The following is a 21685-nucleotide window of genomic DNA, read 5'->3' on the forward strand; positions in this document are numbered from 1 at the left end:
GCCCATAGCAACGTACCAAGCGCAGTGGTTAATTGAATTTCTCACGAAGCCTTAGATCAACATATTAATAAATCAATACTTAAATGCTGGTAACCGGGTGATAAGCGGAATAACGGCCTTCGAGGTGTCCCGATATCAAGGGAAAATGGACTTGGCGAAGTGAACAGCCCTTCGGCTGCGCTGTCGGGCTGTTAGAACGCCACGTCTCGTCCATTATTTCCCTTGATATCGGGACACCTCGTCGGCCGTTATTCCACACATAATAATACAGCTATGAGGGTAACGTATGAGTAGGGTTATACTGCTAATGCATTCAGGCAGACAGCTGCAAATAGCTTTAAAGTCAAAGTCAAACCTATGTACTGTATGTAGTGGTGTTACTTTAGTCAGTTAAATACACGCCTTACAATAAGTCCATGTAGCCATCTCACCTGTCCAGATATTCAGGGCGCCGTCGGTGATATTACAGTTGTTGCCTATAGCTGTAACAGACACATGGTACAGGGTGCCACACTGCAGGTCACCGATGCTACAGGAAGTGCTGCTACTGTTGCAGGAGAGTGGACTTCCATTGGTGGTCTGCATGGTGACCAGGTAGCTTAGCGCTCCATCCGCAGGGTTCCATGATATGGTGGCCGTGTCTGACACACAGGCTGGACTCACCATCACATTTGTAGGGGCACAGGGAGCTGGAAAAGATCAAAGGATAAAATAAGGACACCAAAGGACTAAACAGAAACATCAGTAACAGCTGGCCCAGATATGGAGACTCGGTTTGATTCATTCATTTCTGAACGCTGTTCTCCCCATCTCCACTGGTTCTTTTCAAATGTTTTAAAATACTTAGTTTAGCCTCGTTAAAAGTCTTATGTTTGCATTGTTATTTGGAATTTAGTCCCTGTACGTCTTGTGTACTGTGAGAAATGTATCGACACCACAGACTTAAATGTTACATCATCACAGCTCAACACTAGTGTAGGCCTGCCACCCAATCCAGGTTTGTGTAAAGTCTGTTTCCTTTTATCATCATCTGAAATGACATACACTCAAGAATGGCTTTCTTCAGAAGAAGAAAATAACCAAATTCTACTTGAACAGTTTGTGCCCCTTGGCTCCACACCTCAGTCAAGGATCTAAGACTATATTCTCTGCTGCAACAGCATTGAAGTGTCTCACCTGAATGTTCCCGCACTATGTTGCTTATCTGATTGTGACAGATTGTCCCTGTGACACTGAATGTGTATTGCCGACCACAGGGCAAGTTGCTGATCTGACAGGAAGAGGTAGTTGAGCTGCAGTTCAGGCGGTTTCCATCGCTATCCTCTGCTACTGCTGTGTATTCTCCAGCGATCGCAGCAGTCCACATGACATCAGCTGAGTTCGACTGACAGATAATGTCCACTTGCGTCAGGTTGACTGCACAAGAGCCTGTAGAGGAGGAAGGAGAGCAAGGTCTTCAATCCTCATGACTAAAAGGACCACATACAGTGCAGCAAACCATAACAATGTACATGGTGTGCAATAGCTTAACTATTACCAAAAAAGTCAACTGGAAAAAAAAATGATCACTGAAAGCACTACATTGTTACAAACAAAGAGAAGCTTGATTCCACTGGAAAGTACAAATGCAAACTAACTGCTCTCTTGCATGGCGTCCCTCAGGGCTCTGCCATTGGCCCCCAACCTTTTTGTTATTCACAATCTCCTTCTTGACCACATCATTCCACAGCACTGGTTTAACTTTGACTGTTATGCTGATCACCCTACACACTACAACCATGCTGGCCTGAGAACTGCTTTCATGTTGAGGTTGGAGGCATAGTAATATTAGAGTCTAACTATCATGGAACTCAGTCCGGCTCTATTCCTCTAGATTGTACACCTTTAATACGGAGCAGCCTGAGCGGCAGAGGCTACTGTATTTGACATGAGTGACTTAGTATGTCATCTGACCTTGGCTGATTGGTTTAGGTGGACTTGGGTCACTGCTGCAGCCATGAGCGTGGGCTGTGACGGTGACGTTGTACTCTGGTCCACAGTGCAGGCCACTGAGAGTGCAGTTGTCGCTGAAGGAATTACATGTGGACAAAGTAGCGCCCTGGCTGTTAGTGGCATTCGCCATATAGCTGACCCCTTGCTGCCCACGTTGATTCCAGCTGACAACTGCCTCTTGGGTGTCGCAGTCAAGCGATGCATGGACGGACGATGGAATGCAGGGAACTGAGAGATAAACAGGACATAAAGTTAACATCTGTACTGTTATTGACACTTTATCACCCGGTGAGCAGACGCAACGTCTTCTGATTGGCTGAGCAGGTGTCCTTTATTCCCCCAGAGCAGGACACCTATGTTGCCATGCGGGCGTCTAAGTTGCTTCTTTTCTATCTTTCTGGCGAAGTGCCGTTACTAATTCTAAACAGCAGGTTGCTATGGCCAAGACCCCGTCGTTAATTCTATCGCCTTTGTTTGTCAAGCCAAGACCCCGTCGTTACTTCTATCGCATTTGGTTGTCAAGTCAAAAACCCAGTCGTCAATTCCATCGCATTTGGTCGTCCGGTCACCCCAACGTAATGCGCGCGTCCTTACATGCCTCCGATAGAGGCGCGCCTCACTAGATTAGGAAGTGGTGCCCATAGCAACGTACCAAGCGCAGTGGTTAATTGAATTTCTCACGAAGCCTTAGATCAACATATTAATAAATCAATACTTAAATGCTGGTAACCGGGTGATAAGCGGAATAACGGCCTTCGAGGTGTCCCGATATCAAGGGAAAATGGACTTGGCGAAGTGAACAGCCCTTCGGCTGCGCTGTCGGGCTGTTAGAACGCCACGTCTCGTCCATTATTTCCCTTGATATCGGGACACCTCGTCGGCCGTTATTCCACACATAATAATACAGCTATGAGGGTAACGTATGAGTAGGGTTATACTGCTAATGCATTCAGGCAGACAGCTGCAAATAGCTTTAAAGTCAAAGTCAAACCTATGTACTGTATGTAGTGGTGTTACTTTAGTCAGTTAAATACACGCCTTACAATAAGTCCATGTAGCCATCTCACCTGTCCAGATATTCAGGGCGCCGTCGGTGATATTACAGTTGTTGCCTATAGCTGTAACAGACACATGGTACAGGGTGCCACACTGCAGGTCACTGATGCTACAGGAAGTGCTGCTACTGTTGCAGGAGAGTGGACTTCCATTGGTGGTCTGCATGGTGACCAGGTAGCTTAGCGCTCCATCCGCAGGGTTCCATGATATGGTGGCCGTGTCTGACACACAGGCTGGACTCACCATCACATTTGTAGGGGCACAGGGAGCTGGAAAAGATCAAAGGATAAAATAAGGACACCAAAGGACTAAACAGAAACATCAGTAACAGCTGGCCCAGATATGGAGACTCGGTTTGATTCATTCATTTCTGAACGCTGTTCTCCCCATCTCCACTGGTTCTTTTCAAATGTTTTAAAATACTTAGTTTAGCCTCGTTAAAAGTCTTATGTTTGCATTGTTATTTGGAATTTAGTCCCTGTACGTCTTGTGTACTGTGAGAAATGTATCGACACCACAGACTTAAATGTTACATCATCACAGCTCAACACTAGTGTAGGCCTGCCACCCAATCCAGGTTTGTGTAAAGTCTGTTTCCTTTTATCATCATCTGAAATGACATACACTCAAGAATGGCTTTCTTCAGAAGAAGAAAATAACCAAATTCTACTTGAACAGTTTGTGCCCCTTGGCTCCACACCTCAGTCAAGGATCTAAGACTATATTCTCTGCTGCAACAGCATTGAAGTGTCTCACCTGAATGTTCCCGCACTATGTTGCTTATCTGATTGTGACAGATTGTCCCTGTGACACTGAATGTGTATTGCCGACCACAGGGCAAGTTGCTGATCTGACAGGAAGAGGTAGTTGAGCTGCAGTTCAGGCGGTTTCCATCGCTATCCTCTGCTACTGCTGTGTATTCTCCAGCGATCGCAGCAGTCCACATGACATCAGCTGAGTTCGACTGACAGATAATGTCCACTTGCGTCAGGTTGACTGCACAAGAGCCTGTAGAGGAGGAAGGAGAGCAAAGTCTTCAATCCTCATGACTAAAAGGACCACATACAGTGCAGCAAACCATAACAATGTACATGGTGTGCAATAGCTTAACTATTACCAAAAAAGTCAACTGAAAAAAAAAAATTGATCACTGAAAGCACTACATTGTTACAAACAAAGAGAAGCTTGATTCCACTGGAAAGTACAAATGCAAACTAACTGCTCTCTTGCATGGCGTCCCTCAGGGCTCTGCCATTGGCCCCCAACCTTTTTGTTATTCACAATCTCCTTCTTGACCACATCATTCCACAGCACTGGTTTAACTTTGACTGTTATGCTGATCACCCTACACACTACAACCATGCTGGCCTGAGAACTGCTTTCATGTTGAGGTTGGAGGCATAGTAATATTAGAGTCTAACTATCATGGAACTCAGTCCGGCTCTATTCCTCTAGATTGTACACCTTTAATACGGAGCAGCCTGAGCGGCAGAGGCTACTGTATTTGACATGAGTGACTTAGTATGTCATCTGACCTTGGCTGATTGGTTTAGGTGGACTTGGGTCACTGCTGCAGCCATGAGCGTGGGCTGTGACGGTGACGTTGTACTCTGGTCCACAGTGCAGGCCACTGAGAGTGCAGTTGTCGCTGAAGGAATTACATGTGGACAAAGTAGCGCCCTGGCTGTTAGTGGCATTCGCCATATAGCTGACCCCTTGCTGCCCACGTTGATTCCAGCTGACAACTGCCTCTTGGGTGTCGCAGTCAAGCGATGCATGGACGGACGATGGAATGCAGGGAACTGAGAGATAAACAGGACATAAAGTTAACATCTGTACTGTTATTGACACTTTATCACCCGGTGAGCAGACGCAACGTCTTCTGATTGGCTGAGCAGGTGTCCTTTATTCCCCCAGAGCAGGACACCTATGTTGCCATGCGGGCGTCTAAGTTGCTTCTTTTCTAACTTTCTGGCGAAGTGCCGTTACGAATTCTAAACAGCAGGTTGCTATGACCAAGACCCCGTCGTTAATTCTATCGCCTTTGTTTGTCAAGCCAAGACCCCGTCGTTACTTCTATCGCATTTGGTTGTCAAGTCAAAAACCCAGTCGTCAATTCCATCGCATTTGGTCGTCCGGTCACCCCAACGTAATGCGCGCGTCCTTACATGCCTCCGATAGAGGCGCGCCTCACTAGATTAGGAAGTGGTGCCCATAGCAACGTACCAAGCGCAGTGGTTAATTGAATTTCTCACAAAGCCTTAGATCAACATATTAATAAATCAATACTTAAATGCTGGTAACCGGGTGATAAGCGGAATAACGGCCTTCGAGGTGTCCCGATATCAAGGGAAAATGGACTTGGCGAAGTGAACAGCCCTTCGGCTGCGCTGTCGGGCTGTTAGAACGCCACGTCTCGTCCATTATTTCCCTTGATATCGGGACACCTCGTCGGCCGTTATTCCACACATAATAATACAGCTATGAGGGTAACGTATGAGTAGGGTTATACTGCTAATGCATTCAGGCAGACAGCTGCAAATAGCTTTAAAGTCAAAGTCAAACCTATGTACTGTATGTAGTGGTGTTACTTTAGTCAGTTAAATACACGCCTTACAATAAGTCCATGTAGCCATCTCACCTGTCCAGATATTCAGGGCGCCGTCGGTGATATTACAGTTGTTGCCTATAGCTGTAACAGACACATGGTACAGGGTGCCACACTGCAGGTCACTGATGCTACAGGAAGTGCTGCTACTGTTGCAGGAGAGTGGACTTCCATTGGTGGTCTGCATGGTGACCAGGTAGCTTAGCGCTCCATCTGCAGGGTCCCATGATATGGTGGCCATGTCTGACACACAAGCTGGACTCACCATCACATTTGTAGGGGCACAGGGAGCTGGAAAAGATCAAAGGATAAAATAAGGACACCAAAGGACTAAACAGAAACATCAGTAACAGCTGGCCCAGATATGGAGACTCGGTTTGTTTCATTCATTTCTGAACGCTGTTCTCCCCATCTCCACTGGTTCTTTTCAAATGTTTTAAAATACTTAGTTTAGCATTGTTAAAAGTCTTATGTTTGCATTGTTATTTGGAATTTAGTCCCTGTACGTCTTGTGTACTGTGAGAAATGTATCGACACCACAGACTTAAATGTTACATCATCACAGCTCAACACTAGTGTAGGCCTGCCACCCAATCCAGGTCTGTGTAAAGTCTGTTTCCTTTTATCATCATCTGAAATGACATACACTCAAGAATGGCTTTCTTCAGAAGAAGAAAATAACCAAATTCTACTTGAACAGTTTGTGCCCCTTGGCTCCACACCTCAGTCAAGGATCTAAGACTATATTCTCTGCTGCAACAGCATTGAAGTGTCTCACCTGAATGTTCCCGCACTATGTTGCTTATCTGATTGTGACAGATTGTCCCTGTGACACTGAATGTGTATTGCCGACCACAGGGCAAGTTGCTGATCTGACAGGAAGAGGTAGTTGAGCTGCAGTTCAGGCGGTTTCCATCGCTATCCTCTGCTACTGCTGTGTATTCTCCAGCGATCGCAGCAGTCCACATGACATCAGCTGAGTTCGACTGACAGATAATGTCCACTTGCGTCAGGTTGACTGCACAAGAGCCTGTAGAGGAGGAAGGAGAGCAAGGTCTTCAATCCTCATGACTAAAAGGACCACATACAGTGCAGCAAACCATAACAATGTACATGGTGTGCAATAGCTTAACTATTACCAAAAAAGTCAACTGAAAAAAAAAATTGATCACTGAAAGCACTACATTGTTACAAACAAAGAGAAGCTTGATTCCACTGGAAAGTACAAATGCAAACTAACTGCTCTCTTGCATGGCGTCCCTCAGGGCTCTGCCATTGGCCCCCAACCTTTTTGTTATTCACAATCTCCTTCTTGACCACATCATTCCACAGCACTGGTTTAACTTTGACTGTTATGCTGATCACCCTACACACTACAACCATGCTGGCCTGAGAACTGCTTTCATGTTGAGGTTGGAGGCATAGTAATATTAGAGTCTAACTATCATGGAACTCAGTCCGGCTCTATTCCTCTAGATTGTACACCTTTAATACGGAGCAGCCTGAGCGGCAGAGGCTACTGTATTTGACATGAGTGACTTAGTATGTCATCTGACCTTGGCTGATTGGTTTAGGTGGACTTGGGTCACTGCTGCAGCCATGAGCGTGGGCTGTGACGGTGACGTTGTACTCTGGTCCACAGTGCAGGCCACTGAGAGTGCAGTTGTCGCTGAAGGAATTACATGTGGACAAAGTAGCGCCCTGGCTGTTAGTGGCATTCGCCATATAGCTGACCCCTTGCTGCCCACGTTGATTCCAGCTGACAACTGCCTCTTGGGTGTCGCAGTCAAGCGATGCATGGACGGACGATGGAATGCAGGGAACTGAGAGATAAACAGGACATAAAGTTAACATCTGTACTGTTATTGACACTTTATCACCCGGTGAGCAGACGCAACGTCTTCTGATTGGCTGAGCAGGTGTCCTTTATTCCCCCAGAGCAGGACACCTATGTTGCCATGCGGGCGTCTAAGTTGCTTCTTTTCTAACTTTCTGGCGAAGTGCCGTTACGAATTCTAAACAGCAGGTTGCTATGACCAAGACCCCGTCGTTAATTCTATCGCCTTTGTTTGTCAAGCCAAGACCCCGTCGTTACTTCTATCGCATTTGGTTGTCAAGTCAAAAACCCAGTCGTCAATTCCATCGCATTTGGTCGTCCGGTCACCCCAACGTAATGCGCGCGTCCTTACATGCCTCCGATAGAGGCGCGCCTCACTAGATTAGGAAGTGGTGCCCATAGCAACGTACCAAGCGCAGTGGTTAATCTACTTTCTCACGAAGCCCTAGATCAACATATTAATAAATCAATACTTAAATGCTGGTAACCGGGTGATAAGCAGAATAACGGCCTTCGAGGTGTCCCGATATCAAGGGAAAATGGACTTGGCGAAGTGAACAGCCCTTCGGCTGCGCTGTCGGGCTGTTAGAACGCCACGTCTCGTCCATTATTTCCCTTGATATCGGGACACCTCGTCGGCCGTTATTCCACACATAATAATACAGCTATGAGGGTAACGTATGAGTAGGGTTATACTGCTAATGCATTCAGGCAGACAGCTGCAAATAGCTTTAAAGTCAAAGTCAAACCTATGTACTGTATGTAGTGGTGTTACTTTAGTCAGTTAAATACACGCCTTACAATAAGTCCATGTAGCCATCTCACCTGTCCAGATATTCAGGGCGCCGTCGGTGATATTACAGTTGTTGCCTATAGCTGTAACAGACACATGGTACAGGGTGCCACACTGCAGGTCACTGATGCTACAGGAAGTGCTGCTACCGTTGCAGAAGAGTGGACTTCCATTGGTGGTCTCCATGGTGACCAGGTAGCTTAGCGCTCCATCTGCAGGGCTCCACGATATGGTGGCCATGTCTGACACACAAGCTGGAGTCACCATCACATTTGTAGGGGCACAGGGAGCTGGAAAAGGTCAAAGGATAAAATAAGGACACCAAAGGACTAAACAGAAACATCAGTAACAGCTGGCCCAGATATGGAGACTCGGTTTGATTCATTCATTTCTGAACGCTGTTCTCCCCATCTCCACTGGTTCTTTTCAAATGTTTTAAAATACTTAGTTTAGCCTCGTTAAAAGTCTTATGTTTGCATTGTTATTTGGAATTTAGTCCCTGTACGTCTTGTGTACTGTGAGAAATGTATCGACACCACAGACTTAAATGTTACATCATCACAGCTCAACACTAGTGTAGGCCTGCCACCCAATCCAGGTCTGTGTAAAGTCTGTTTCCTTTTATCATCATCTGAAATGACATACACTCAAGAATGGCTTTCTTCAGAAGAAGAAAATAACCAAATTCTACTTGAACAGTTTGTGCCCCTTGGCTCCACACCTCAGTCAAGGATCTAAGACTATATTCTCTGCTGCAACAGCATTGAAGTGTCTCACCTGAATGTTCCCGCACTATGTTGCTTATCTGATTGTGACAGATTGTCCCTGTGACACTGAATGTGTATTGCCGACCACAGGGCAAGTTGCTGATCTGACAGGAAGAGGTAGTTGAGCTGCAGTTCAGGCGGTTTCCATCGCTATCCTCTGCTACTGCTGTGTATTCTCCAGCGATCGCAGCAGTCCACATGACATCAGCTGAGTTCGACTGACAGATAATGTCCACTTGCGTCAGGTTGACTGCACAAGAGCCTGTAGAGGAGGAAGGAGAGCAAAGTCTTCAATCCTCATGACTAAAAGGACCACATACAGTGCAGCAAACCATAACAATGTACATGGTGTGCAATAGCTTAACTATTACCAAAAAAGTCAACTGAAAAAAAAAATGATCACTGAAAGCACTACATTGTTACAAACAAAGAGAAGCTTGATTCCACTGGAAAGTACAAATGCAAACTAACTGCTCTCTTGCATGGCGTCCCTCAGGGCTCTGCCATTGGCCCCCAACCTTTTTGTTATTCACAATCTCCTTCTTGACCACATCATTCCACAGCACTGGTTTAACTTTGACTGTTATGCTGATCACCCTACACACTACAACCATGCTGGCCTGAGAACTGCTTTCATGTTGAGGTTGGAGGCATAGTAATATTAGAGTCTAACTATCATGGAACTCAGTCCGGCTCTATTCCTCTAGATTGTACACCTTTAATACGGAGCAGCCTGAGCGGCAGAGGCTACTGTATTTGACATGAGTGACTTAGTATGTCATCTGACCTTGGCTGATTGGTTTAGGTGGACTTGGGTCACTGCTGCAGCCATGAGCGTGGGCTGTGACGGTGACGTTGTACTCTGGTCCACAGTGCAGGCCACTGAGAGTGCAGTTGTCGCTGAAGGAATTACATGTGGACAAAGTAGCGCCCTGGCTGTTAGTGGCATTCGCCATATAGCTGACCCCTTGCTGCCCACGTTGATTCCAGCTGACAACTGCCTCTTGGGTGTCGCAGTCAAGCGATGCATGGACGGACGATGGAATGCAGGGAACTGAGAGATAAACAGGACATAAAGTTAACATCTGTACTGTTATTGACACTTTATCACCCGGTGAGCAGACGCAACGTCTTCTGATTGGCTGAGCAGGTGTCCTTTATTCCCCCAGAGCAGGACACCTATGTTGCCATGCGGGCGTCTAAGTTGCTTCTTTTCTAACTTTCTGGCGAAGTGCCGTTACTAATTCTAAACAGCAGGTTGCTATGGCCAAGACCCCGTCGTTAATTCTATCGCCTTTGTTTGTCAAGCCAAGACCCCGTCGTTACTTCTATCGCATTTGGTTGTCAAGTCAAAAACCCAGTCGTCAATTCCATCGCATTTGGTCGTCCGGTCACCCCAACGTAATGCGCGCGTCCTTACATGCCTCCGATAGAGGCGCGCCTCACTAGATTAGGAAGTGGTGCCCATAGCAACGTACCAAGCGCAGTGGTTAATTGAATTTCTCAAAAAGTCTTAGATCAACATATTAATAAATCAATACTTAAATGCTGGTAACCGGGTGATAAGCGGAATAACGGCCTTCGAGGTGTCCCGATATCAAGGGAAAATGGACTTGGCGAAGTGAACAGCCCTTCGGCTGCGCTGTCGGGCTGTTAGAACGCCACGTCTCGTCCATTATTTCCCTTGATATCGGGACACCTCGTCGGCCGTTATTCCATACATAATAATACAGCTATGAGGGTAACATATGAGTAGGGTTATACTGCTAATGCATTCAGGCAGACAGCTGCAAATAGCTTTAGAGTCAAAGTCAAACCTATGTACTGTATGTAGTGGTGTTACTTTAGTCAGTTAAATACACGCCTTACAATAAGTCCATGTAGCCATCTCACCTGTCCAGATATTCAGGGCGCCGTCGGTGATATTACAGTTGTTGCCTATAGCTGTAACAGACACATGGTACAGGGTGCCACACTGCAGGTCACTGATGCTACAGGAAGTGCTGCTACTGTTGCAGGAGAGTGGACTTCCATTGGTGGTCTGCATGGTGACCAGGTAGCTTAGCGCTCCATCTGCAGGGTCCCATGATATGGAGGCTGTGCCTGACACACAAGATGGACTCACCGCGACATTTGTAGGGGCACAGGGAGCTGGAAAAGATCAAAGGATAAAATAAGGACACCAAAGGACTAAACAGAAACATCAGTAACAGCTGGCCCAGATATGGAGACTCGGTTTGTTTCATTCATTTCTGAACGCTGTTCTCCCCATCTCCACTGGTTCTTTTCAAATGTTTTAAAATACTTAGTTTAGCCTCGTTAAAAGTCTTATGTTTGCATTGTTATTTGGAATTTTGTCCCTGTACGTCTTGTGTACTGTGAGAAATGTATCGACACCACAGACTTAAATGTTACATCATCACAGCTCAACACTAGGGTAGGCCTGCCACCCAATTCAGGTCTGCGTAAAGTCTGCTTCCTTTTATCATCATCTGTAATGACATACACTCAAGAATGGCTTTCTTCAGAAGAAGAAAATAACCAAATTCTACTTGAACAGTTTGTGCCCCTTGGCTCCACACCTCAGTTAAGGATCTAAGACTATATTCTCTGCTGTTACAGCATTGAAGTGTCTCACCTGAATGTTCCCGCACTATGTTGCTTATCTGATTGTGACAGATTGTCCCTGTGACACTGAATGTGTATTGCCGACCACAGGGCAAGTTGCTGATCTGACAGGAAGAGGTAGTTGAGCTGCAGTTCAGGCGGTTTCCATCGCTATCCTCTGCTACTGCTGTGTATTCTCCAGCGATCGCAGCAGTCCACATGACATCAGCTGAGTTCGACTGACAGATAATGTCCACTTGCGTCAGGTTGACTGCACAAGAGCCTGTAGAGGAGGAAGGAGAGCAAAGTCTTCAATCCTCATGACTAAAAGGACCACATACAGTGCAGCAAACCATAACAATGTACATGGTGTGCAATAGCTTAACTATTACCAAAAAAGTCAACTGAAAAAAAAATGATCACTGAAAGCACTACATTGTTACAAACAAAGAGAAGCTTGATTCCACTGGAAAGTACAAATGCAAACTAACTGCTCTCTTGCATGGCGTCCCTCAGGGCTCTGCCATTGGCCCCCAACCTTTTTGTTATTCACAATCTCCTTCTTGACCACATCATTCCACAGCACTGGTTTAACTTTGACTGTTATGCTGATCACCCTACACACTACAACCATGCTGGCCTGAGAACTGCTTTCATGTTGAGGTTGGAGGCATTGTAATATTAGAGTCTAACTATCATGGAACTCAGTCCGGCTCTATTCCTCTAGATTGTACACCTTTAATACGGAGCAGCCTGAGCGGCAGAGGCTACTGTATTTGACATGAGTGACTTAGTATGTCATCTGACCTTGGCTGATTGGTTTAGGTGGACTTGGGTCACTGCTGCAGCCATGAGCGTGGGCTGTGACGGTGACGTTGTACTCTGGTCCACAGTGCAGGCCACTGAGAGTGCAGTTGTCGCTGAAGGAATTACATGTGGACAAAGTAGCGCCCTGGCTGTTAGTGGCATTCGCCATATAGCTGACCCCTTGCTGCCCACGTTGATTCCAGCTGACAACTGCCTCTTGGGTGTCGCAGTCAAGCGATGCATGGACGGACGATGGAATGCAGGGAACTGAGAGATAAACAGGACATAAAGTTAACATCTGTACTGTTATTGACACTTTATCACCCGGTGAGCAGACGCAACGTCTTCTGATTGGCTGAGCAGGTGTCCTTTATTCCCCCAGAGCAGGACACCTATGTTGCCATGCGGGCGTCTAAGTTGCTTCTTTTCTAACTTTCTGGCGAAGTGCCGTTACTAATTCTAAACTGCAGGTTGCTATGGCCAAGACCCCGTCGTTAATTCTATCGCCTTTGTTTGTCAAGCCAAGACCCCGTCGTTACTTCTATCGCATTTGGTTGTCAAGTCAAAAACCCAGTCGTCAATTCCATCGCATTTGGTCGTCCGGTCACCCCAACGTAATGCGCGCGTCCTTGCATGCCTCCGAGAGAGGCGCGTCTCACTAGATTAGGAAGGGGTGCCCATAGCAACGTACCAAGCGCAGTGGTTAATTGAATTTCTCACGAAGCCTTAGATCAACATATTAATAAATCAATACTTAAATGCTGGTAACCGGGTGATAAGCGGAATAACGGCCTTCGAGGTGTCCCGATATCAAGGGAAAATGGACTTGGCGAAGTGAACAGCCCTTCGGCTGCGCTGTCGGGCTGTTAGAACGCCACGTCTCGTCCATTATTGCCCTTGATATCGGGACACCTCGTCGGCCGTTATTCCATACATAATAATACAGCTATGAGGGTAACGTATGAGTAGGGTTATACTGCTAATGCATTCAGGCAGACAGCTGCAAATAGCTTTAGAGTCAAAGTCAAACCTATGTACTGTATGTAGTGGTGTTACTTTAGTCAGTTAAATACACGCCTTACAATAAGTCCATGTAGCCATCTCACCTGTCCAGATATTCAGGGCGCCGTCGGTGATATTACAGTTGTTGCCTAAAGCTGTAACAGACACATGGTAAAGGGTGCCACACTGCAGGCCACTGATGCTACAGGAAGTGCTGCTACTGTTGCAGGAGAGTGGACTTCCATTGGTGGTCTGCATGGTGACCAGGTAGCTTAGCGCTCCATCTGCAGGGTTCCATGATATGGAGGCTGTGCCTGACACACAAGCTGGACTCACCGCCACATTGGTCGGGACACAGGGAGCTGGAAAAGATCAAAGGATAAAATAAGGACACCAAAGGACTAAACAGAAACATCAGTAACAGCTGGCCCAGATATGGAGACTCGGTTTGTTTCATTCATTTCTGAACGCTGTTCTCCCCATCTCCACTGGTTCTTTTCAAATGTTTTAAAATACTTAGTTTAGCATTGTTAAAAGTCTTATGTTTGCATTGTTATTTGGAATTTAGTCCCTGTACGTCTTGTGTACTGTGAGAAATGTATCGACACCACAACATCATCACAGCTCAACACTAGTGTAGGCCTGCCACCCAATTCAGGTCTGCGTAAAGTCTGTTTCCTTTTATCATCATCTGAAATGACATACACTCAAGAATGGCTTTCTTCAGAAGAAGAAAATAACCAAATTATACTTGAACAGTTTGTGCCCCTTGGCTCCACACCTCAGCCAAGGATCTAAGACTATATTCTCTGCTGTTACAGCATTGAAGTGTCTCACCTGAATGTTCCCGCACTATGTTGCTTATCTGATTGTGACAGATTGTCCCTGTGACACTGAATGTGTATTGCCGACCACAGGGCAAGTTGCTGATCTGACAGGAAGAGGTAGTTGAGCTGCAGTTCAGGCGGTTTCCATCGCTATCCTCTGCTACTGCTGTGTATTCTCCAGCGATCGCAGCAGTCCACATGACATCAGCTGAGTTCGACTGACAGATAATGTCCACTTGCGTCAGGTTGACTGCACAAGAGCCTGTAGAGGAGGAAGGAGAGCAAAGTCTTCAATCCTCATGACTAAAAGGACCACATACAGTGCAGCAAACCATAACAATGTACATGGTGTGCAATAGCTTAACTATTACCAAAAAAGTCAACTGAAAAAAAAAATGATCACTGAAAGCACTACATTGTTACAAACAAAGAGAAGCTTGATTCCACTGGAAAGTACAAATGCAAACTAACTGCTCTCTTGCATGGCGTCCCTCAGGGCTCTGCCATTGGCCCCCAACCTTTTTGTTATTCACAATCTCCTTCTTGACCACATCATTCCACAGCACTGGTTTAACTTTGACTGTTATGCTGATCACCCTACACACTACAACCATGCTGGCCTGAGAACTGCTTTCATGTTGAGGTTGGAGGCATAGTAATATTAGAGTCTAACTATCATGGAACTCAGTCCGGCTCTATTCCTCTAGATTGTACACCTTTAATACGGAGCAGCCTGAGCGGCAGAGGCTACTGTATTTGACATGAGTGACTTAGTATGTCATCTGACCTTGGCTGATTGGTTTAGGTGGACTTGGGTCACTGCTGCAGCCATGAGCGTGGGCTGTGACGGTGACGTTGTACTCTGGTCCACAGTGCAGGCCACTGAGAGTGCAGTTGTCGCTGAAGGAATTACATGTGGACAAAGTAGCGCCCTGGCTGTTAGTGGCATTCGCCATATAGCTGACCCCTTGCTGCCCATGTTGATTCCAGCTGACAACTGCCTCTTGGCTGTCGCAGTCAAGCGATGCATGGACGGACGATGGAATGCAGGGAACTGAGAGATAAACAGGACATAAAGTTAATATCTGTACTGTTATTGACACTTTATCACCCGGTGAGCAGACGCAACGTCTTCTGATTGGCTGAGCAGGTGTCCTTTATTCCCCCAGAGCAGGACACCTATGTTGCCATGCGGCGTCTAAGTTGCTTCTTTTCTAACTTTCTGGCGAAGTGCCGTTACTAATTCTAAACTGCAGGTTGCTATGGCCAAGACCCCGTCGTTAATTCTATCGCCTTTGTTTGTCAAGCCAAGACCCCGTCGTTACTTCTATCGCATTTGGTTGTCAAGTCAAAAACCCAGTCGTCAATTCCATCGCATTTGGTCGTCCGGTCACCCCAACGTAATGCGCGCGTCCTTGCATGCCTCCGAGAGAGGCGCGTCTCACTAGATTAGGAAGGGGTGCCCATAGCAACGTACCAAGCGCAGTGGTTAATTGAATTTCTCACGAAGCCTTAGATCAACATATTAATAAATCAATACTTAAATGCTGGTAACCGGGTGATAAGCGGAATAACGGCCTTCGAGGTGTCCCGATATCAAGGGAAAATGGACTTGGCGAAGTGAACAGCCCTTCGGCTGCGCTGTCGGGCTGTTAGAACGCCACGTCTCGTCCATTATTTCCCTTGATATCGGGACACCTCATCGGCCGTTATTCCATACATAATAATACAGCTATGAGGGTAACGTATGAGTAGGGTTATACTGCTAATGCATTCAGGCAGACAGCTGCAAATAGCTTTAGAGTCAAAGTCAAACCTATGTACTGTATGTAGTGGTGTTACTTTAGTCAGTTAAATACACGGCTTACAATAAGTCCATGTAGCCATCTCACCTGTCCAGATATTCAGGGCGCCGTCGGTGATATTACAGTTGTTGCCTATAGCTGTAACAGACACATGGTACAGGGTGCCACACTGCAGGTCACTGATGCTACAGGAAGTGCTGCTACTGTTGCAGGAGAGTGGACTTCCATTGGTGGTCTGCATGGTGACCAGGTAGCTTAGCGCTCCATCTGCAGGGTTCCATGATATGGCGGCTGTGCCTGACACACAAGCTGGACTCACCGCCACATTGGTCGGGACACAGGGAGCTGGAAAAGATCAAAGGATAAAATAAGGACACCAAAGGACTAAACAGAAACATCAGTAACAGCTGGCCCAGATATGGAGACTCGGTTTGTTTCATTCATTTCTGAACGCTGTTCTCCCCATCTCCACTGGTTCTTTTCAAATGTTTTAAAATACTTACCATATTTTTTGGACTATATGTCGCTCCGGAGTTTAAGTCGCAACGGCCCAAAAATGCATTTTGAAGATTAAAAAAACATATATACGTCGCACCGGACTAATCGTCGCACATTTTTGAAAGGTTATTCTATCCATGGAATCTATGTTGTGATAACTGGCGCATGGTAAGCTGCTGCTCAAAGACGGCATTGTTTTATAAACCAGCATCTGAAGCAGTGGCAACGCATTCAGAGGTGGTGGTAATGCACCAACTAAGATGGTTTGCCAACCGCCATAAAACCACAAAAAGAAAAAGAAGAAACAGTGATAACGCGCCATGTTGCCCTGTAGTCAGAACAACATTAAATTTTCGGCATTGTTTTGCGTTTGGACCGTGGGAGGGTTCGAGGCAACTTTGTTCCGTCTCCAGAGCACGCCTTTCTTTACCCCCTTTTCTGAGACTTCAGCAAATGACGGTATCAAAGGTGAGGGGGATTTGTTGTGTAGCCTATGGTAGTGTCACGTTGTGCTCTTTTGTCAGAAACTCGAGGAAATGACCGATTTTCACCTGGAAGTCGGCTGACTGTCTTTAATAACACAGACGCTCGTTCTCGGATAGAGAGGCGATTGCGTTGCATAGCGCAAATAAATCCACGAGAGGGGATGCAGACCTGCAAACTCGTCAAAGAAAAAAAGGTGACAGTGTACAGCAGGGGTTCTATTTCTATTCACGTGAATGACCTAATTGGCCGGGAAAAAGGTGAGTGTCACCAAAAGGTGACGAGTTTGCAGGTATGGGGATTGCATTGCATAACGCGATAAATCCACGAGGTCCCTGACTTCCGCAAAAAGTCCTATTCATTTCTTTGGCAATGTCATGGAGCCCGTAACAAGACCGTTGACTCGCAGCGCGCGCGTTGTTCGAGAACACATTTATCCTGCTCTTCTTCTAGACGTGGGCCTTGAACTTTCAGATAGCTTTTTTGTTTTTTTTCACAACATGCACATTTTCCTCCGCTTTTCTCCAGTCCCCAAACAGTTTTCCATTGCATCCAAACTTTCGTTCAGCTGCCCTATCGCCATTTTCGGCTGCATATTTAATTACTTTCAGCTTGAACTCAGCAGTAGGCTATATTAACTTCTTTTGGGTGGTATATTTCTATTCAGTCGTCATTGTAAATGCTATTTTTTGTTGTGGTAGGCTAAGTTGTAACATTTTTTCTATCAGTGGTATTAGGCAACACAACATAGGCCTAGTTGCGCACATAGTGCTCTCCCGTGAAGAAAAAAAACATATATATGTCGCACCAGAGTATATGTCGCATGTCCAGCCAAACCATGAAAAAAAGTGCGACTTGTAGTCCGAAAAATACGGTAGTTTAGCATTGTTAAAAGTCTTATGTTTGCATTGTTATTTGGAATTTAGTCCCTGTACGTCTTGTGTACTGTGAGAAATGTATCGACACCACAACATCATCACAGCTCAACACTAGTGTAGGCCTGCCACCCAATTCAGGTCTGCGTAAAGTCTGCTTCCTTTTATCATCATCTGTAATGACATACACTCAAGAATGGCTTTCTTCAGAAGAAGAAAATAACCAAATTCTACTTGAACAGTTTGTGCCCCTTGGCTCCACACCTCAGTTAAGGATCTAAGACTATATTCTCTGCTGTTACAGCATTGAAGTGTCTCACCTGAATGTTCCCGCACTATGTTGCTTATCTGATTGTGACAGATTGTCCCTGTGACACTGAATGTGTATTGCCGACCACAGGGCAAGTTGCTGATCTGACAGGAAGAGGTAGTTGAGCTGCAGTTCAGGCGGTTTCCATCGCTATCCTCTGCTACTGCTGTGTATTCTCCAGCGATCGCAGCAGTCCACATGACATCAGCTGAGTTCGACTGACAGATAATGTCCACTTGCGTCAGGTTGACTGCACAAGAGCCTGTAGAGGAGGAAGGAGAGCAAAGTCTTCAATCCTCATGACTAAAAGGACCACATACAGTGCAGCAAACCATAACAATGTACATGGTGTGCAATAGCTTAACTATTACCAAAAAAGTCAACTGGAAAAAAAAATGATCACTGAAAGCACTACATTGTTACAAACAAAGAGAAGCTTGATTCCACTGGAAAGTACAAATGCAAACTAACTGCTCTCTTGCATGGCGTCCCTCAGGGCTCTGCCATTGGCCCCCAACCTTTTTGTTATTCACAATCTCCTTCTTGACCACATCATTCCACAGCACTGGTTTAACTTTGACTGTTATGCTGATCACCCTACACACTACAACCATGCTGGCCTGAGAACTGCTTTCATGTTGAGGTTGGAGGCATAGTAATATTAGAGTCTAACTATCATGGAACTCAGTCCGGCTCTATTCCTCTAGATTGTACACCTTTAATACGGAGCAGCCTGAGCGGCAGAGGCTACTGTATTTGACATGAGTGACTTAGTATGTCATCTGACCTTGGCTGATTGGTTTAGGTGGACTTGGGTCACTGCTGCAGCCATGAGCGTGGGCTGTGACGGTGACGTTGTACTCTGGTCCACAGTGCAGGCCACTGAGAGTGCAGTTGTCGCTGAAGGAATTACATGTGGACAAAGTAGCGCCCTGGCTGTTAGTGGCATTCGCCATATAGCTGACCCCTTGCTGCCCACGTTGATTCCAGCTGACAACTGCCTCTTGGGTGTCGCAGTCAAGCGATGCATGGACGGACGATGGAATGCAGGGAACTGAGAGATAAACAGGACATAAAGTTAACATCTGTACTGTTATTGACACTTTATCACCCGGTGAGCAGACGCAACGTCTTCTGATTGGCTGAGCAGGTGTCCTTTATTCCCCCAGAGCAGGACACCTATGTTGCCATGCGGCGTCTAAGTTGCTTCTTTTCTAACTTTCTGGCGAAGTGTCGTTACTAATTCTAAACTGCAGGTTGCTATGGCCAAGACCCCGTCGTTAATTCTATCGCCTTTGTTTGTCAAGCCAAGACCCCGTCGTTACTTCTATCGCATTTGGTTGTCAAGTCAAAAACCCAGTCGTCAATTCCATCGCATTTGGTCGTCCGGTCACCCCAACGTAATGCGCGCGTCCTTGCATGCCTCCGAGAGAGGCGCGTCTCACTAGATTAGGAAGGGGTGCCCATAGCAACGTACCAAGCGCAGTGGTTAATTGAATTTCTCACGAAGCCTTAGATCAACATATTAATAAATCAATACTTAAATGCTGGTAACCGGGTGATAAGCGGAATAACGGCCTTCGAGGTGTCCCGATATCAAGGGAAAATGGACTTGGCGAAGTGAACAGCCCTTCGGCTGCGCTGTCGGGCTGTTAGAACGCCACGTCTCGTCCATTATTGCCCTTGATATCGGGACACCTCGTCGGCCGTTATTCCATACATAATAATACAGCTATGAGGGTAACGTATGAGTAGGGTTATACTGCTAATGCATTCAGGCAGACAGCTGCAAATAGCTTTAGAGTCAAAGTCAAACCTATGTACTGTATGTAGTGGTGTTACTTTAGTCAGTTAAATACACGCCTTACAATAAGTCCATGTAGCCATCTCACCTGTCCAGATATTCAGGGCGCCGTCGGTGATATTACAGTTGTTGCCTAAAGCTGTAACAGACACATGGTAAAGGGTGCCACACTGCAGGTCACTGATGCTACAGGAAGTGCTGCTACTGTTGCAGGAGAGTGGACTTCCATTGGTGGTCTGCATGGTGACCAGGTAGCTTAGCGCTCCATCTGCAGGGTTCCATGATATGGAGGCTGTGCCTGACACACAAGCTGGACTCACCGCCACATTGGTCGGGACACAGGGAGCTGGAAAAGATCAAAGGATAAAATAAGGACACCAAAGGACTAAACAGAAACATCAGTAACAGCTGGCCCAGATATGGAGACTCGGTTTGTTTCATTCATTTCTGAACGCTGTTCTCCCCATCTCCACTGGTTCTTTTCAAATGTTTTAAAATACTTAGTTTAGCATTGTTAAAAGTCTTATGTTTGCATTGTTATTTGGAATTTAGTCCCTGTACGTCTTGTGTACTGTGAGAAATGTATCGACACCACAGACTCAAATTTGACATCATCACAGCTCAACACTAGTGTAGGCCTGCCACCCAATTCAGGTCTGCGTAAAGTCTGTTTCCTTTTATCATCATCTGAAATGACATACACTCAAGAATGGCTTTCTTCAGAAGAAGAAAATAACCAAATTATACTTGAACAGTTTGTGCCCCTTGGCTCCACACCTCAGCCAAGGATCTAAGACTATATTCTCTGCTGCAACAGCATTGAAGTGTCTCACCTGAATGTTCCCGCACTATGTTGCTTATCTGATTGTGACAGATTGTCCCTGTGACACTGAATGTGTATTGCCGACCACAGGGCAAGTTGCTGATCTGACAGGAAGAGGTAGTTGAGCTGCAGTTCAGGCGGTTTCCATCGCTATCCTCTGCCACTGCTGTGTATTCTCCAGCGATCGCAGCAGTCCACATGACATCAGCTGAGTTCGACTGACAGATAATGTCCACTTGCGTCAGGTTGACTGCACAAGAGGCTGTAGAGGAGGAAGTAGAGCAAGGTCTTCAATCCTCAGGACCACATACAGTGCAGCAAATCATAACAATGTACATGGTGCAAGAACTTAAAGGAGAACTCCACTTTTTTGAACATTAAGGCCATTTTCTGAGTGGTCTGCAATGTTTAAGAGGCCCCCTCACCGTTTATTTCATGTTTGCTCCAGTCTCTGTTATTTGGCTTATTTGGATTTAATCTCAACCAGCTTGGCCGTCTATGGGCACCTGCAACTCTGTTCTTAAAATCACCTTTAACATTTGTTGTCAAGAATATGCAACTCACCAAGTGTTCAGCAGTCTTCACAGGTGTTCCTTAACAATTTTGGTAGCGAAATATGGCATCTGTCGTGTTTTATGTGTGTTTTATGTAGAGATTTGTAAATTAAGTTTCACTTTCACTTTCACTTTCTTTCACAAAATGGCAAATAAAAAATGACAGAAACCATATTTCGCCTTGAAACTTGTTAGGGACTGCTAGTGAACACCCCTAACCACTTTGTGAGCTGTAGA

General features: G+C 45.9%; 1 protein-coding gene across 1 annotated transcript in view; it reads right to left on the bottom strand.

The window, feature by feature from the left end:
- LOC134465972 (uncharacterized) overlaps positions 1 to 21685 on the bottom strand; it is a gene marked incomplete at its 5' end in the record, with an annotated part of 62547 nt that overhangs the window by 29248 nt on the left and 11614 nt on the right. The window contains 23 exons of the mRNA XM_063219870.1: positions 432 to 689; positions 1177 to 1428; positions 1954 to 2220; positions 3060 to 3317; positions 3805 to 4056; positions 4584 to 4850; positions 5690 to 5947; positions 6435 to 6686; positions 7213 to 7479; positions 8319 to 8576; positions 9064 to 9315; positions 9841 to 10107; positions 10947 to 11204; positions 11692 to 11943; positions 12468 to 12734; positions 13574 to 13831; positions 14307 to 14558; positions 15084 to 15350; positions 16189 to 16446; positions 18353 to 18517; positions 19055 to 19321; positions 20160 to 20417; positions 20905 to 21144. Of these exons, the coding sequence (XP_063075940.1) occupies positions 432 to 689; positions 1177 to 1428; positions 1954 to 2220; positions 3060 to 3317; positions 3805 to 4056; positions 4584 to 4850; positions 5690 to 5947; positions 6435 to 6686; positions 7213 to 7479; positions 8319 to 8576; positions 9064 to 9315; positions 9841 to 10107; positions 10947 to 11204; positions 11692 to 11943; positions 12468 to 12734; positions 13574 to 13831; positions 14307 to 14558; positions 15084 to 15350; positions 16189 to 16446; positions 18353 to 18517; positions 19055 to 19321; positions 20160 to 20417; positions 20905 to 21144 (5850 nt within the window). The remainder of the gene's footprint in view (positions 1 to 431; positions 690 to 1176; positions 1429 to 1953; positions 2221 to 3059; positions 3318 to 3804; positions 4057 to 4583; positions 4851 to 5689; positions 5948 to 6434; positions 6687 to 7212; positions 7480 to 8318; positions 8577 to 9063; positions 9316 to 9840; positions 10108 to 10946; positions 11205 to 11691; positions 11944 to 12467; positions 12735 to 13573; positions 13832 to 14306; positions 14559 to 15083; positions 15351 to 16188; positions 16447 to 18352; positions 18518 to 19054; positions 19322 to 20159; positions 20418 to 20904; positions 21145 to 21685) is intronic.

This window comes from Engraulis encrasicolus, chromosome 16, assembly GCF_034702125.1.
Source record: "Engraulis encrasicolus isolate BLACKSEA-1 chromosome 16, IST_EnEncr_1.0, whole genome shotgun sequence".
In the NCBI taxonomy this organism is placed as follows: domain Eukaryota; kingdom Metazoa; phylum Chordata; class Actinopteri; order Clupeiformes; family Engraulidae; genus Engraulis; species Engraulis encrasicolus.